Source organism: Triplophysa rosa, unplaced genomic scaffold (assembly GCF_024868665.1).
Source record: "Triplophysa rosa unplaced genomic scaffold, Trosa_1v2 scaffold224_ERROPOS82135, whole genome shotgun sequence".
NCBI lineage: Eukaryota > Metazoa > Chordata > Actinopteri > Cypriniformes > Nemacheilidae > Triplophysa > Triplophysa rosa.
The window spans coordinates 24,504-41,805 of record NW_026634241.1 but is presented as its reverse complement, the minus strand read 5'-3'; the positions used below and the strand labels follow the sequence as shown (position 1 = coordinate 41,805).

Sequence of the window (17,302 nt, the reverse complement as noted above, 5' to 3'; positions counted from 1 at the left end):
CATGGCTTTTCTAACTTTGGTGAACAGTCCTGTCCTCCCCCAAGGGGAGAGTATCCGAATCTGTCCTGGTCAGTGATGAAGGTGTTGAGAATAGGACATTTGGCCAGAATTGTTGGTGCCTGGTCGTAGTCCTGCTGAGAGGTTACTGTGTTTTACGATCACAGATGGTAAACTTTGATCCGACCATACCCTACATAACATAAACATAAAGAATTACACACATATATATATATATATATATATATATATATATATATAATGTTGATCATACAATAATACATGAGTCTCCTGCTGCGCTGTTCACAGCTTCAAACTGCAGCTTGACGGCCTCACTCACCTCTTTCCATTGACTGCTCTAATGCGTCTGTCACTAAAAACTTTGTATGAAATCTTCTCATGAAGTCCCGAAACAAAGCGCTTTAACAAACTTAAATGTTCAGCGCAGTGTTATGTGTGTGCATGCCGGCTGTGTCTGAACGCACATTTTCTAAACAAGAACAAGTGAAATAAATAATATAAATATGATAACCATATGTACAGTCAAGGGTTTATTTACATTTTGTACGTTGATTAGGACAGCCTGCTTTATTAGCGTAAATTGATCTCTCTCTCTCTACGTACCTGCTCTCGCACAGCAGTTCTCAGATCCAGAAATTTGGCACCGATTGATTTAATGTGAATCGATACTTGGTAGTACAGATGTAATTCGGTCAGTGCCCTTAAAACAGTGGTCACCAACCCTGCTCCCGGAGATCGACCGTCCTGCAGACTGCAGCTCCAACCCTGCTTCAGCACACATGTCTGTAATTATCAAGCAAACCTGAACACCTTGATTGGATAGTTCAGGTGTGTTTGATTGGGGTTAGAGCTGAAATCTTCAGGACGGTCGATTTCCAGGAGCAGGGTTGGTGACCACTGCCTTAAAATTACCGAGTCCGGTACCCATCCCTAATACACACTAAGTTATCGCACACAAGTATATGTTGGCTTTGTTTTAAAGCCGAAGCTCAAGTCCTCATTGAATGTAAATCTGTCTCTTTGAAATTCTTCAAAATGTCTTCTTTTGAAATGTTCATCTTTTGATGTCTTCTTTGAGAAAGAAAGTAAAATCAGTAAAAAAAAAAAGGTTGAAAGACAGTTTTACCATTGGTGTAAAACCCTGTCTGAAATGCAATAAATGTTTGTCTTGTGTTGCTGCAGGACTCTTTCATCGTGCCATAATCCAGAGCGGCTCAGCCTTGTCCAGCTGGGCCGTCAACTATCAGCCGGTCAAGTACACGAGGCTGCTGGCGGAGAAAGTGGGCTGTAACGTGCTCGACACCCTGGACATGGTGGACTGTCTAAGAAAGAAGAGTGCTCGTGAGCTGGTCGAACAAGACATCCAGCCAGCGAGATACCACGTAGCCTTTGGCCCAGTCATTGACGGCGATGTCATTCCTGATGACCCTGAGATCCTGATGGAGCAGGGCGAGTTTCTCAACTATGACATCATGCTGGGTGTCAACCAGGGCGAGGGCCTGCGCTTTGTGGAGAACGTCGTGGACTCTGAAGATGGTGTCTCGGGCAATGATTTTGACTTCTCGGTCTCGGACTTTGTGGACAGTCTGTATGGTTACCCGGAGGGCAAGGATACTCTGCGAGAGACCATTAAGTTCATGTACACGGACTGGGCCGACAGAGACAATCCTGAGACGCGCCGCAAGACGCTGGTGGCACTCTTTACCGATCATCAGTGGGTGGAGCCCTCGGTGGTAACAGCAGACCTTCACGCCCGGTATGGGTCACCCACCTACTTCTACGCCTTCTACCACCACTGCCAGAGTCTGATGAAACCCGCCTGGTCAGACGCAGCTCACGGAGATGAGGTACCCTACGTCTTTGGTATTCCCATGATTGGCCCAACTGACCTCTTTCCTTGCAACTTCTCCAAAAATGACGTCATGCTCAGTGCTGTCGTCATGACCTATTGGACAAACTTCGCCAAAACCGGGTAAGTGTTTACCTGCCAACATGCAAAGTTACAGTATTGTATAGTCATACAGGGTTTTTGAATTTGACAATGCCTTGCTTAGAATCCAGAGCAGTGAAGGTTTACAGGATTTCTCTTCTGTTGACAATCCCACAGACATTTATTTTTGCAGTCACTGTGGCTAATCTACATCTTTTGGAAAATCTGCAGTCATACCATATATCCTATAATACAATGCAATTTATAATATCATGATGTATGTTATAATGTATATATGTGTATGTGCATGTATATATAATTCTAAATTGAAGTTGAATTGAAGAGTAGCCCCTCGGCAGTAATAATCAAAACCTTTCAGCTCATCTCTGCCTACCCAGCCGACCACCTGCCCAACAACAGCTCCTCTCCTTCATGCTCAATTCTGCCCAGAGCACAAAGCATTATAGATGCTTGTAATCAGCTCTAACAACACAAATCTAATTTGACAACCGCTGTTACTGAGAAAAATTGATTGGTCATGCTGCCGCTACTCTACTTTTACCACTCACAATAATATGACACCTCCTGACATTTATAAATCATTCTTTAACTGTTAAGTATACACAAGGCCTGGCCAAATATTGAGAAACGCCAAATGGACATGTTAATGTTTGAGGACCGCAGGCTATTTTTTAGACTGAATGCTCAAGTCAACATTCTGCAAGTGTATTAAAGAACTCTTCAAAAATAACATCTGTCCGGAAATTGTCAAATCAGCTTAAGGGCATGGCATATTTGTACGTTAAACTCCCATGTGATTAGAACTTGAGCCAAACTTAAAAAAAACAATGAAAGGGTTAGACAAGCACAGTTTTCCCAATAAAACAGGAAGTTATTCTGGGACAAATCCTTTCTTGTAAACAGCTAAACCAAACTTCGAGCAAAGCAATGAAGACACTTAGAAATACATTTCAGGCAGATGGTCTCCTGAAGCTCAATGGGCGTGGCTTTGTTAAAGTCATGGGTTAAATACAAATGAAAAATAATATCCTAAAGGAACAACGTGGAGATTTTAGCGACATCTAGCGGTGTGGTTGTGAATTGCAACCAACGGCTCACCCCTCCTTTAGAAGCACTGACAGGACAATGATGTCTTTACATTTTCGCTTCTTTGCTGAAGGAGATAGCGTATGAAATGAACTCTGTAGAGCAGTTTGTGCGTTTAGGGCTACTGTAGAAACAACATGATGAATTCCATGTAAGGGGACCTGCGGTGTATGTAGATGGAAATAGCTCATTCTAAGATAATAAAAACTGAACACTTCATTACGTATGGTCTTTATACACCTCTGAACACATAGTTATGTATATTATATTGCATTTCTGTCAATACATCCTCCAAAAAAACTACACACTGGACCTTTAATGTACCACAGTTTACCACAAAACTGAGATTCCTTGCCCTTGCTAGTTATTGCAAAGAGATCCAAACATTTCTATATGAATGTATCTAGCATTAAAGTTTGTAGAATAAACAGTTCTCCTGTCTGGAGCATTTCCTGTCTGCCATTTTAAAAGGATCCTTTTAGAAATCCAGTAAAAGAGTATTTATCACATGACAAATACTGTATCCTCCTGCAGTTGTTCATCGAATGGCTTCCAATTCAGCAGCCATGATAGAATCAGTTTCAGGTGTTGAGTTTCTGACTTGCTCTTACTTGTGAGAGGATTAATGTGAATACTGCTTAGGAGCTGGCTTGTGAAGAGCAAAGGATTAGATTTCAGGATAATGAACCTTTATATCTGAGAAATAGATTCAAAAAGTGCCCTGAGTTTGTATTGTGCTATACAGTAGCAAATATTTGAATAAATGGACGAAGAGGAAGAGCTTTTCAAAGCTTTTAATAAAATCCACTGGAAGTCTATTATAAAAATGCTGGAGATTTTTTTGATGGTTTGTGAAACTGACTTTTAATGTTCTCAGTTACTGTAGTCCAAGACTTGTTTTATGTTTATTTGCACAGTAATCACTAAATTTGTTCATTGAAGTTTTGGCAGCATTGTATTCCTCTAATATGCAAATATTTTCAGCAAAGAAAAGCTGGGTTTAGCGCCTGCTGTCGGCCATTTTGTTTTAAGTTGTTCAGTGTCTTACTTTTTCCACAATATAGACAGTCTTTCTAAAGACAACCATGAGCTTATTTCATGCAGCAGTATTTCTTCACTGACTTTAGTTAGTCAGACTAATTCTTAGACACAATCTTAAAACCATGGCATGTTTGTGCAACTGGCCCCTGAATGCCATGACCTACATTAGACTTGCCGAGATCTCCACAAATTGTACACTAAGTGGAATACACTTATGTCCATGTTAAAATGGATACATGAAAGTCAACAGCATGTATCAATCCCCTGAGCAATACTCTGCTTTGTGCTTTATTATGCCTACAACACAAGCCTTTTTTTGCTCAATGCTCACTGCTTTTGGAAAATGGTATAAGAGCAGTTGCATCGGGTTAGAAGGTTTGACAAAAGAGAAGTAAGAAATGCACCTTGTTTGTGTAACCCAGCCTTATGCTATTTAGTAAAAGTGTTGGGTAAATACACTGTAAGTTCACATACACTACTGTAAGTAATAAAATACAATCAATGTTGTTGAATGTGGAGACATACAAAGGGAACACAATGTCATGTCTCACAGGATGTAAAGTACGGTAATCTAACTATACACATGTAAATCTAAACTTTAAACTAAAGTGTACAAGTAAAATGAACTATACATGCAAGACACAATCCACATCTGAGCAATTCAACAATGGAAGAAAAATTATGCATAGTTTACATTAACAGATCATGAAAAATGTTACGTCTGTAGCCAATGGTACATTAACAATTGAATTGAATTGAATTGAATTGAATTGAATTGAATTGAATTGAATTGAATTGAATTGAATTGAATTGAAGTGAAATTGATGACAAACATTTGAATGTAACGTTTTTTACATCATTGTTTTATACAAACGTTACCATGTTAACTAATGGAAGGTGGACCTCTAAAGCAACGCAAAAGCCAAGAGTCTTCCTCACACTTCGTTTCCACATATCGCCTTTGTCCAGGCTGTACAATCGGTCCTCAGATGGCGCTGTTCGGATAGAGATTGTCACATTAGCCTTTGATGGGCAGGGGGCTGTTTCCTCTGGATGTCTTCAGTGTGTCATACAGCCTTCAGTCAAACAGCCCATGCTGTGCTGAGCCAGACACATTGCTGAGCCGAATACTGTGCTTTTCCTGTTGTCTGCCTGCTTTTCTTCATCTGTAACGACAACACAAGCCACTTTCAGCATGCCAAGTCCTGCTGAGATGAATTCAGACGTTCTGTTTGGAAACAGACGTGTTGTTAATGATTTTCAAGGACACAAAACTTCTCCACCCTAACATGATTTATCAATAAACAGTGATTAATAAAATGGATTTAGGTCCCTGAATGACAGCTTGACTGTAATAGTTCCTGAAATCAGAAAGATTTGACGCAAGCTATGTTTCATTTTTATTGACGTAATGCTATTGACACCCGTCTTATTGAAATTCTGCTGCCTGTACTTCGTCTGAATGGTAAGCAGCTGCTCATTACCTCCAAGCGTCTCATATCTGCCTTGTGTGTATGTAAACAAAAACAATCATTTTAACGTTGCATCTCAATGAGCAGTTTTCCCGTACCGTTATACCAAGACAGAAAGAAATAGCTCTTGAACATCAGTTGCCCCCCACCACCCAAGGCCACATGAATCTCTTTCTCAGGCTCTGAGCTAAATTGCCTCTCGGATTCGGTTGCTTTGTTTCTTCGAAGACTTCCCACCGTCCAATTGGGAATTCAAAGGGATTGCGTTCGGTTTGTGTGTAACAGTCTCAAAACCCACTTAATTATAGCCAGCGCAAGCCGGGGAAAATGAAATGCGTTTCTGAAATGCGGATTTGCATTCGACAAGGCAAGGAAGCCCAGTAGTGTGTTAACGACACCCATGGTGAAGAGACAATGCTGCATGATCATCAGGGGAGAGGACAGAGATCAGTCTGGACACATGTTGACCCGACCCATGGATACAGCTCATAATGAAGAATGCCCAGGGGTCAGTGTCCTCACTCACCTTAAAATCACTGACTCTTTTTGGACTGGTGCAGAAAATGGCACCGATCGTTATTGACAGATTTTCATATTTCACGTTCTTTAAAACAACACCATTGAACTTTTGCTCAAAGGTTCCCCGTGTGGTTAATAAGCGAAATTGTCTGTTACCAGAATTTCTTTAAGTAAGCTAATGGAATCGGCAAATGCAGAAACGTTGTTTGGAAACCATATCACACTTTTCCGCAGGCAGGGGATGGGCGGGGCTGTGTGTACCAACCCCAACACAGAACTTACAGAGTGTGCTTGTAGCCGCTATGAGACTGCTCAGGTAGCAGCGGCAGTACACTGTAAAACCTTTGGCTGTAAGTTTACAGTAAAATACTGGGAGCTGGGTCGCCAGCCACATTCTGTATTTTTAAAGAACTACAGCTGGAAACAACATTTACAGTACTGTAGTGTAATAACCAAATACAGTATGATACTGTTATCCTACAGTAACCCACTTAATTTTACGGTATTATACTGCATTGTCTACAGCAATAAATTGTATTTTTGCAGGGCATACTGTAATTACTACTTTTAATACTGTAATTTTAGATTGAATAATCATTTGATATATTATACTTTTATTTTTCAAAACATTTGTCAAAAATGCTATAAATAAACACAACATACTCAGTTTTAAAACTTTTTTTTAAGCAAATGTCAGAAAAATGCCTTTCACGAGCTTGTTAGCTAAAATGCCAGCTGACATTTTTTATTACAAAACATTTAAGGTGCAATAAACAGTTTTAAATGAGGTTAAAAGATCACCCCTAAAATGAAAATTACTCCATAATTTACTCGTCCTCATGCCATCCTAGGTAAATATGGCTTCCTTTCGTCAAGAATATCCTGATTATTCTTAGTTTTGTAATGCCATGAACAGGATGTCTGTTAATGTCATTATACACGTGTATGCAACATAACAATGACTAAATAAACTCAAAATATGAATTCTTTTCTCACAAATGTATCAGTTCACTTTGGAAGACACGCATTAACCCCTTGGTGTCATGATTCTGCCTCATCATGTCATGTCTTTCTTGGTCTTGTGGCAGGTCTTAGCCGGCAGCTAAGCCGGGCCCTGTCAAGTCCCCCGGGACTCCCCGGACTAAGACTCCCCCACCTAGCCCGAACCCCTTTGGTCTTCCCCCCATGGACTCTCTTGTTCCTCCACCCCCCTCCCTTGTTTGTTATTTTTATAGTGTCACCCCAACCCAATGATTTTGTAGACCTGTCTGCCTTTAATTTTTTATTCAATGTTTTGTTTTTGTGACTTTCCCAGTCTGTCTTGTCCTGTAGGTCACCTTGAGGAGCGTCAGGGTGGCGCTCTTTAAGGCGGGGGTTCTGTCATGATTCTGCCTCGTCATGTCTTTCTTGGTCTTGTGGCAGGACCATGGCAGAACCTCTTGTTTGGTGTGGAGAGAAGCATATTATTGTCTGTCACGACATAATATGCATTCTCTCCGTTCTCGTCTTTGGCCCCGCCCCTCTCATTTCCTTGTTTAGCTTTCCCTTAGTGTTTCATCCCCGACACCTGTCCCTTGTTAATTATCCTTTATTAGTCTCCCTATTTAATGCCCTTGTGTTTGATGTCCTGTGCTCGTTCGTTTTGCTTGTACCCAGTGTATGACGTTTCGTCAGTGCTGCTCTGTGGATTATCCAGTCAAGTCTTAGTAAGTGTTTAGTTATAGTTAATGTCAAGTGTGTTCTAGTTTAGTCCAGTCTCAGTTAGTCTATGTTCTGTCGAGTTTGAGTTTTTATTATCCTGTTTTCTTGTTTTGCCCCCCGTGGGTCTTTGTTTTTGTGTTAAATAAATCTTGTTTTTGTTAATCTATTAACCACTGCCTTCATCTGGGTTCTTTCCTTGAGATTCGTGACACTTGTAGTCTCGTGGATTACTTTTATGATGGATAGATGTGCTTTTTGGAGCTTCACAACAAATAGCCCCAATATGTGGCATATCAAAAATCTAAGAAAAGCCTAAATATATCTCTGTGTTTGGCTGAAGAAAGTAAGTCATATACACACAGGGTGGGATGAGGGTGAATAAAGTATGAAGTAATTTTCATTTTTTAGTGAACTATGTCTTTAACAATGACACACTGAATCACTCACTCACCCACCAATCTATCAAACTTTTGTGACTTCTATCAGTTCATTTAATTGCAACCCTTGCATGTGTTTATTGCATACATGACATTGTTAAATATGCAACGTATTGTTCAACTGTATGAAACCTTTGTAAGTGAATACTGCACAAATTTCTTTACATATACTGTGAAGACAAGGTTAGTGACACAATCTACTCCATGTGAATATATATGGCTGTAAGATATGCTAATATCTTACCTCTGAACAAACTCATGGGTGCATGCTGGGTCTTCCTGATACTTGAGGTTGAAACTGTAGAATAAGGCAAACAACTCTGCAAGGCCAGAGACGAAGCTGAGTTGCTCTCCTTGACACATAGCTTGACCTTTCATGTTTAAAGGAATGTTTCACCCCACAATATATTTGAATCAATAATTCACTCACCCTCATACCATCCTAGGTGTATATGCCATCCCGGACACAATTTAAGTCATTTTTAAAGATGTCCTGGCTCTTCTCATCTTGATGTTATTGGATAGTGTCCCATTTTTTTGAAGCACATATATCCGTCATGAATGTTATCCATAATACTCCAGGGGGTCGATCTAAATGACATTACATGTGTAGTTTTTAATCACAAACATGTTGTTTTGCTTCAGAAGACATTTATTAACCCCATAGAGTTGTATGGATTAGTTTTGTGATGGATTGGAAATATGCATTTTTTTTGTTTCACAAAATAGGTTACTCCAGTGCCATTACCAGAGCCAGAACATCTTTCAAAATCACTCAAATTGTGTCCAGCTGAAGAAAGAAAGTCATAGACTATACACCTACGATGGCATGAGGATAAGCGAATTATGGATTCAAATGAATTCTGGAGGGAACTATTTCTTTAACACCGCTGGTTGCTTAGAGATTGACCTGAAAATGACAACAAAAAAACAATAAATAGAAATGAAATAAAGATAAATTAATGTTGTTCTATTTAAATGGTTGTATAACTATTGTTCTACATAATTGTGAAAAGAACTCTGAAACCTCTGCAGGGACATCAGCAGCATTGATCAGCATTAGAAATAAATAAATAATCAAAAGTAGATCTTTCGAATGATATGCTACATTTTGTTGAAAAACGTGAAATATTAAAGTTAAAGACACATTTTTTGCTCGAGACATTTGTGAAAACAGTATAGACTTGCAAGCAAAATAAAGATTGGCTTACCGTTTCAATACTCTGTCAAGTTACAGTGTAGAATTAGTTGTGCTAGAGTTATTTTACTACCACTAAAATAATTTTAGAGACAATATTTTAAGATTGAAAAACTACAAAGTGTTGCTTTAAGGTGAAGCGGCGGCGGTCGACGTTGTTCTTGTGATTAATTTATTATCTATTATTCAATAAATTGCCATATATTAACAATTTATTATTCAAACTATTTTTGTTAATAAAATCTATATTAAATGGTTAAATATACCGACAGTTAATATATAGGAAAATAACTTTTCTTTGCGTAAGGGAGACCCTAAACCCTAACTTAGGGCAAAAATAATTGTCATGCTTGTCTTAGCCAACAGCACAAATTGCTCAAATGAGCACATTGTGTCCATTCACATGGCAGCAACAAGAGTTGTTTGAAAGAATCCTCTCAATGTCATAACTGTTTTATGTTTTACGCTCCACCTGCGACCTTGGAAGTGGTAAAGAAAGATCAAAACTCTGAATGTAACGCTGCATCTTTCAAAAGCAAAGCCAGTTGTGTGCGTGGACCTTAAAATGCACCATATAAACCTAAAGCTGAAAGAGTGCCCGACACAACTTGCAGTATTTATAAAAAAACACACATACAGTATATAAGACTGATGAAAGATGCGTGACCTACCTTGAGTTAATGGCATTCAGTTAAATTCAATGAATGAAATAAGGCTAGACAAAGCGCTGGAAGACGCTGAAGCTTTTATGATGCCCCACAGGATTTGGTGTCTCTATGTCCACGATCATCCAAGCATTTCAAATGAGACTGATGATGAATAAGCAGTGCAGCTCCGTCAAATTAACTCTGACTCTTGTGCACCTTGTCATATTCATTAGATTTATACTGCTATCCTTCATAATCGTGACTTGCAAAAAGAATTGAGGCTCTTCAAAAGACAAGACTTCCAACCTTCTGCCCATACACAGCGGAGTCCCGTCTTTAAAACTTTACTCCTAAATAACACCAAGACACTTACATATAAAACTTGAAGATGAAACGTACACGCTCTGCCTTCAGTTTGAATTAGTGAGGTTTAGTTTTCAAAGGAACTGCCAATAAAGTAGATGACCCAAGTCAATGCATTTTTCACCTGTTTTGCATGTGGTTTTAGGTCTATGGAGTTCTGAATGCAGGCTGATTTTATAAGTTTTGACAAGATTGTATTAATGTACATCAACTTGGCGTGTGTGAGACTTGTTAGGCGGTAATATTGTGAGTGCTGAGTGCTTGTTTACAGGCCCAGAACAAAAAACGTGCCCAAGTCTCCCTGATATTCTAGTAGTCAACATACATCGAGGGAAATAATGATTTGACCCCCTGCTGATTTTGTAAGTTTGCCTGCTTACAAAGAAATGAAGGGTGTATCATTGTTATGGTAGGTTTATTTTAACTGATAGAAACAGAATATCAACCCAAAAATCAGGGGAACATATAAATATAAAGGTTATAAATTGATTTGCATTTCAGTCAGTGAAATAAGTATTTGATCCCCTACAACCAGCGAGAATTCTGGCTCCACAGATTGGTTCTGTGCCTATATGGACCTGTACCGTAAAATCTTGGACGAGAACCTCCTCCCCTTAACTAGATCGCTGAAGATGGGTCATGGATGAGTCTTTAACATGACAAAGACGCAAAACATATTGCCAAGACAAGCAAAGTGTGGCTTAAGGAGAAGCACATTAAATGTCCTAGCCAGTCTCTAGACCCTAGTCCTATAGAACATCTGTGAAGGAGGCGAAAACGACAGCCAAGAACCCTTAAAGATTGACAGAGGAGTGGACTAAATGTCTCCTGACACATGTGCAAACCGGCTGACCAACTATCAGACATGTCTGACCTCTATGCTTGCCAACAAGGGTTTCCAAGTTTGGTCAGAGAGAGAGCCCTCTCTTTGGTGTTTGGACAGTATTTTTTAAATCCACCCTGGTTTCAGATTCTCAAAGGCTCTCAGACGCTTGCAGTATTCCACCAATCACTACGCACTGGTTAACTGGCCAATCACAGCACACCTCGCTTTTCAGAGCCATGAGCTTTGTTAAAAATCAGAGAGGCGGGGCAAAGAGGAGATACAAACATGCACGGTGTGTGGAAAATACAGCGTTTTTCAACCTTAAATCCTGTATACACATTACATTACATCTAAAACAAACCATAATATTCCTTTTAGCCGTGTCATATGACCCCTTTAATACTTTCCTTAGTAAACACCATAAATGATGCTTCTTCACCCACAACAACACACCAGAGAAACATCACCCTAACCCAGGGGTAGGCAGATGTTTTAACTCGAGGGCCACATCAAGTTTTCCACTTTACATTTTGCATAATTTTTTTACTATGCAATAGCAATATATATACTCACAATGGTAAAATTCCTAGGAACTATGCTGCTATTTTCCTACAGTTGATCAGTTTACTATAGATAATACTACAGAATGCTCTAGTATACTATAGTAATTGTACTGTACTGTAGTATTAATATCAGGGTGTCTGCTTCTACAAATGATAATCAACGTGGCAAAAATGTTATACTACATTTTTTTACTCTTACTGAAAGTTCACTACAGTTTTAATCTATTAATCTATGGTTAATTTTCACACTTTTAATTTGAAATACTACAATAAATTCTGCAATAATTTCTTGGAAAAGGAGACATACTCCCTTCTGTCCGATACTGGTAAAATGACTCTTTTGCTGTCCATTCTTGCAAATGTGACACCCAGAATCAGCTGTTTTACTTTTTCCGTGCTCGTTTTTTACCGGAGCAGTAAACTGAATATAACGTTAATGCGGGATAGCATTATCTAATGGAATTTGATTCTATGGCATCAAATGGGACGTCTTTCCAAATTAATAGTAATTAATACAATGAGTGAAACACAGTAACAGGTCATACATTTCTGAACTGTGTCGTGGGCCAGATGAAAGCGGGCTGTAGTTCCCCCCCATACACTACCCTCACATGTAAACAGCTCACGTGGAATATGTCGACAGCGTTACTTTAGTCAAGACTGAACTGTAATCAGCAGTCGGCAGCATTGCAGTCCCCACTATATTTCACAAAGCATCAATATGCTGTGTCGTGCAAGGTGGTTGATTGACCATTATCAGAGCGTGTGGTGATATTGAGATTCCAGCCTTTCCTATTAAGCGAGAATGCCCCAGGTACACCGACTGCGACTCGCACACCATGCAGCAGGAATTCATATATGCCGCACCGCTGCTGTGCCATTGATATCCTGTTCTCTGGCATGTTGCAGCAAAGCAGATCAATATGACCTTACCTCTGCCGTCTGCTTCTTTGAAACTTAATTACTGATATTCTCCTCCAAAGTCATCATGGTCCGGCTGCCAATATTCATCGGGATCATTACGAGCCTACTAGAACCAATTATTTATGGGCTTCTCAGTTGATATTCATCCTATCTTAAATTGCCTCTCTCCTTCCAGAACCATAAACTGTGATGCAAAAGAAACTTGAAAGCGTGATGTTTCTGGCGACCTGCCTTTGTTTTATCTGCTCTTTCAGTTGTGGTTGATGTTTTGCCCAACTGTGATAGAAGAGATGCTGTAAAATGTAGCTATAAGATTTTACGTAGCTTTACATGTGACTTCTCAAGTAACTGAACAAATTTAAACTTGATCAATTCTAAACACAAATAAATTAGATGGTTTTTTTTTCACCACTATAGGTGGTACTTTTTTCACAGAAACACTTTTTTTCTTTAATGATTTTGATGCTTTTTTAAATACTGTATGCATTTGGCAAACGCTTTTATGTAAATTAACTGACAGTGACTGTAGTTTTTTGTTCATGATGTTGCTAGCGCCACACTCTTGAGCTCCAAGAACATTAACAAGAGAGCCCCTGCATGCTGCCCTCACGTGTTCCGTTTCGATCTATATCATCTGTACTGAGCAGCTATAAGACAAGTAGGTGTGTGATTATTCGTGTGCCATATGTTAATACACATGATAAGTCAATATGCCATAGAAAGGAGTCCCGAGGAGGCCACGTTGGTAATTAGAGAAACAGTGACCCCCGGAGGCCATAGGGTACTACAACACATGCACAGGCTCTATGCCAGCATCTTCCATTTTAGTGTTTAGATTTATATGGTCCACTTTCTATCAGCACACTGGCTGTTAATGCAATCTGCACTGCTTTCCCAAAGCAATTAATGGAATGGGTGCACTGCTGTTGTTTTATCAAAAACAAGTTGCATCCTCAAGCACATCTGAGCTGTTGATTTATTCATTTGTATTTCACTTTAAAAGCCTTCAGCCCATTTCCTTTTTTACACAGAATGAGCCATGGATGCGTGAAGCCCGACAGGCAGAGGTGCTTAGAGAGAACGCCACACAGTGGAGAAATGAAAAATGATGATTTGGAGGGGGTTCCTAGTAGAAAAAAACAAGACAGCTAGATGTACAGTTTTGCTGATAAAGAATGTCTGCGTACATGATGGGTAGATTGTTCTGCTGATTGGCGTGAACACCAGGGGCCAATTCAAGGTGTAAGCTGTGTTTATGCATACAGAATGATTAAGAATGAAAGTGTTGTCTTTAAAAAAAAAAAGAAGAGATGGGGAAACAGGAGTGGAATCAGCATGTTGTGAGACCGGCCAAAAACACAAATGTTTAGCTTAAACCAGCTAAACAAATCCTCAGTCTATTCATGTTTCAAACTGAGTGAAAATGTCCAGGGCTGTCATTCTCAAAGAAGCTCTATCAAAGCAGTTGGTTTGATGTCTTCTAAAGCCACGTGATGGTGTTCACTTGAAACAGACCAACATCGGAGTCATTATTCACTGGCAATCTTCCATCTGTAGTTTTGCGATCTCGTTTGCATGTGTGTCACTTTCACTGTTTGAAAAAGAAGAGCTTGACCATTTCTTTAAATGTTGTTGTTATGGTTCTGGTAGGACACAAGCGATGACAGAATGTTTAACACTAACAGTCACATCATAAGTGAGAAACACGTTAAGTTTCGGAACTGCATGTATTAATTCATCATCCATTTGTTTTGCAGGGATCCCAATAAGCCAGTGCCTCAGGATACCAAATTTATCCACACTAAAGCCAATCGTTTTGAAGAGGTGGCCTGGTCCAAATACAATCCTCAAGACCAGCTGTACCTGCACATCGGCCTGAAGCCACGCGTCCGTGACCACTACCGCGCCACAAAAGTGGCTTTTTGGAAGCACCTGGTCCCTCATCTCTATAACCTACACGACATGTTCCACTACACCTCCACCACGACCAAAGTGCCACCAGCCGAGACAACTCAGAATTCCCTTTCCACCAAACGGCCCAATGGCAAAGCCTGGCCGTTTAACACCAAAAGACCTCCCATGTCGCCGGCCTACAACAGCGAGAGCGGAAAGGAACAGTGGAACGGAGAAGAGGAGCCAGGTCCTCTGGTGGTCGAGAACCCACGGGATTACTCGACCGAGCTGAGCGTGACAATCGCAGTCGGGGCTTCGCTATTGTTCCTCAATGTTCTGGCATTTGCTGCATTGTACTATCGTAAGGACAAGCGTCGGCAGGAACAGCACCCGCAGCCCAGCCCGCCCCGAACCACCACCACCAATGACGTCAACCGGCACGGCCCTGAAGAGGAGATCATGTCTTTGCAGGTCAACCAGACACACCATGAGTGCGACGCAGGGCTGCCCGGCGACCCACTGCGACTGGCCTCGCTTCCCGACTACACGCTGACTTTGCGCCGCTCGCCTGACGATATCCCGCTCATGACGCCAAACACCATAACTATGATCCCCAACTCGCTGGTGGGTATGCCTAATCTACATCCGTACAACACCTTCACGGCCGGCTTCAACTCTACCGGCTTGCCACATTCCCACTCAACCACGCGCGTATAGCTTTACGAAGATCTGGTTGGGGAGGTTTCGGAGAGGAATAGGGACAATGATGGAAACAAAAGCATTTGAATAGACTTCTGCAACAAGGAATGACAAATTCCTTCCAGATGTCAAGTTGTGAAAACCTGCCAAAACAAAACTGCTCTGTTTGGGTGAAAAGGAGTGAACATTTCAAGCAGTATTTTTTCTAATCACCATTTTAAAGGAAAAACGCCTTTTTAAGCAGAATCGTGCAAAAGGGGCGATCACTTTTTTCTTGAATAAATAACAAAAGAACAAAAACAAAGGAAAGTGCATTTTATTTCTCATCATAGTCTTTTGTGGGAAACACGTTTCAAAACTGTGGCCTCTGAGGTGACATCTGCATAATTTTGTTTGCGTTGCTTTTCCTTTTCTTTTCAATGCCTTATAAAGACCTTGTTTTCTCTCTCTCTCTCTCTCTCTCTCTCTCTCTCTCGACGATTTTTCCCTAAAATGAGTTTGGGTGGAACGTACTGCAGTGATCTATCTTGGATTGAAACAGCAACAGCGATGTGTTCTTTTCAGTCGCATAACCTTACCCATGGTGTTTTAACTTCTTTTCTTGATTCTATTGAAAATCCTTAGTTTGATACTTTGCCATGGGACAAGACTGGAGAAGTTCCTCTAACCCTTTTGTTTCAAGGAAAGTGCATCTTTTTCAATTGCAGCATCTTATATTCATGAAATAACATTTACACACAACAATCAGAGCACTGTTTGGTGTGTGTTTGTGTGGGATTCTGATTTAAGTATGGATGAGAGCATTTAAGGTGAATGTGTGTGTGATTCTTTACCATTGCATTGATTTTGTTTACCATAAGTAAAGTGATTCAATTTCGTCTATGGTCATCTGTCTTTGCGAAATAGAACTTTTTGTTATTTTGAAGTTACATATGTCTAATTTTGCTTAAGAATTACAAAATAAATGTATTATTTTACATGCAAGAGAAAACAATAGCTGAAGATTGAACTGAACTAACGGACATGATTCCATTGACTTTATAATTGTTCTTCTCGACTGGAGACAGTGGCCTCTTTACACTGAATAACCCATCAGTTTAGACCTGTGTTTCTTTAAATATATATATATATACACATATATATATATATATAAATATGGGCATACATACATATATGTATAGGGCTTTTATGAAGATTTTATGAACGGTGTAAATGAGCTCTATAGCAGACTGACTCAAATATCAAGCTGAAAGCACCAATATCCAGAAAGCAAAGCAAGTACTAGTTTTATCCTCAACACTAGAACTGAGGCCACAAAACATGTCTTTTTAATTGCTCTATATGTATATTTATGTATAAATATATTTAATATTTATTTATGTATACCAGATGTATACATGCTGATTGTGCCATGTGCCAAATTAAACCATAAAACTGGAGAAGAAATGGTTTCCTTTATTAATACATAACAATAATAATATACAATACCGTTCAGTCGTTTAGGGTCACTTGAGTGAAAAGTTTTTTTTTTTACTTGAAAATGAATGTTTGTCTAACATTAAGATTGTAGAAAACATACAGTATTTGTGTGCCCATTCATTTCTTTCTTTACAAAACTCAGGTTTGAAACACATGAACCAGCCTGAGTCAGCGAATCAAAACAGACGGGTAAGTTGGAGCAAAGCTTTTCAGGACAGTGAGTCCTCAGGAGCCGGGTTGAAGATCTCTTCTTTATACGCCTTAAGTGCTTCATTCTGATTGGCCAGCCGCAACATTCCAAGGTATTATTCCCCAATTACAACCCGGTCATCTGGGTTCTGCAATTCCCCAGAGTTCGAAAAGAAGTTACAAAAATGTACAAATAAATTCATAATAAATATGTCTAAATAACAGACACTCGTGTCTGAAGCTGATTACAGAAGGTTCGTATTTAAATTAACACCAAATTCGCTGTTGTTGCCCTT

The 17,302-nt window shown here is 39.8% G+C and overlaps 1 protein-coding gene across 1 annotated transcript; it reads left to right on the top strand.

Annotated features, from left to right (window-relative positions):
- The first annotated feature begins 1,082 nt into the window (after window positions 1–1,082).
- On the top strand, window positions 1,083–16,440 carry LOC130550044 (neuroligin-3-like). The gene is made up of 2 exons (XM_057327385.1): window positions 1,083–1,990; window positions 14,504–16,440. Exons 1-2 carry the CDS (start codon window positions 1,083–1,085, stop codon window positions 15,354–15,356), a joined length of 1,761 nt encoding a protein of 586 aa, XP_057183368.1. The 3' UTR covers window positions 15,357–16,440.
- Window positions 16,441–17,302: the final 862 nt, after the last annotated feature.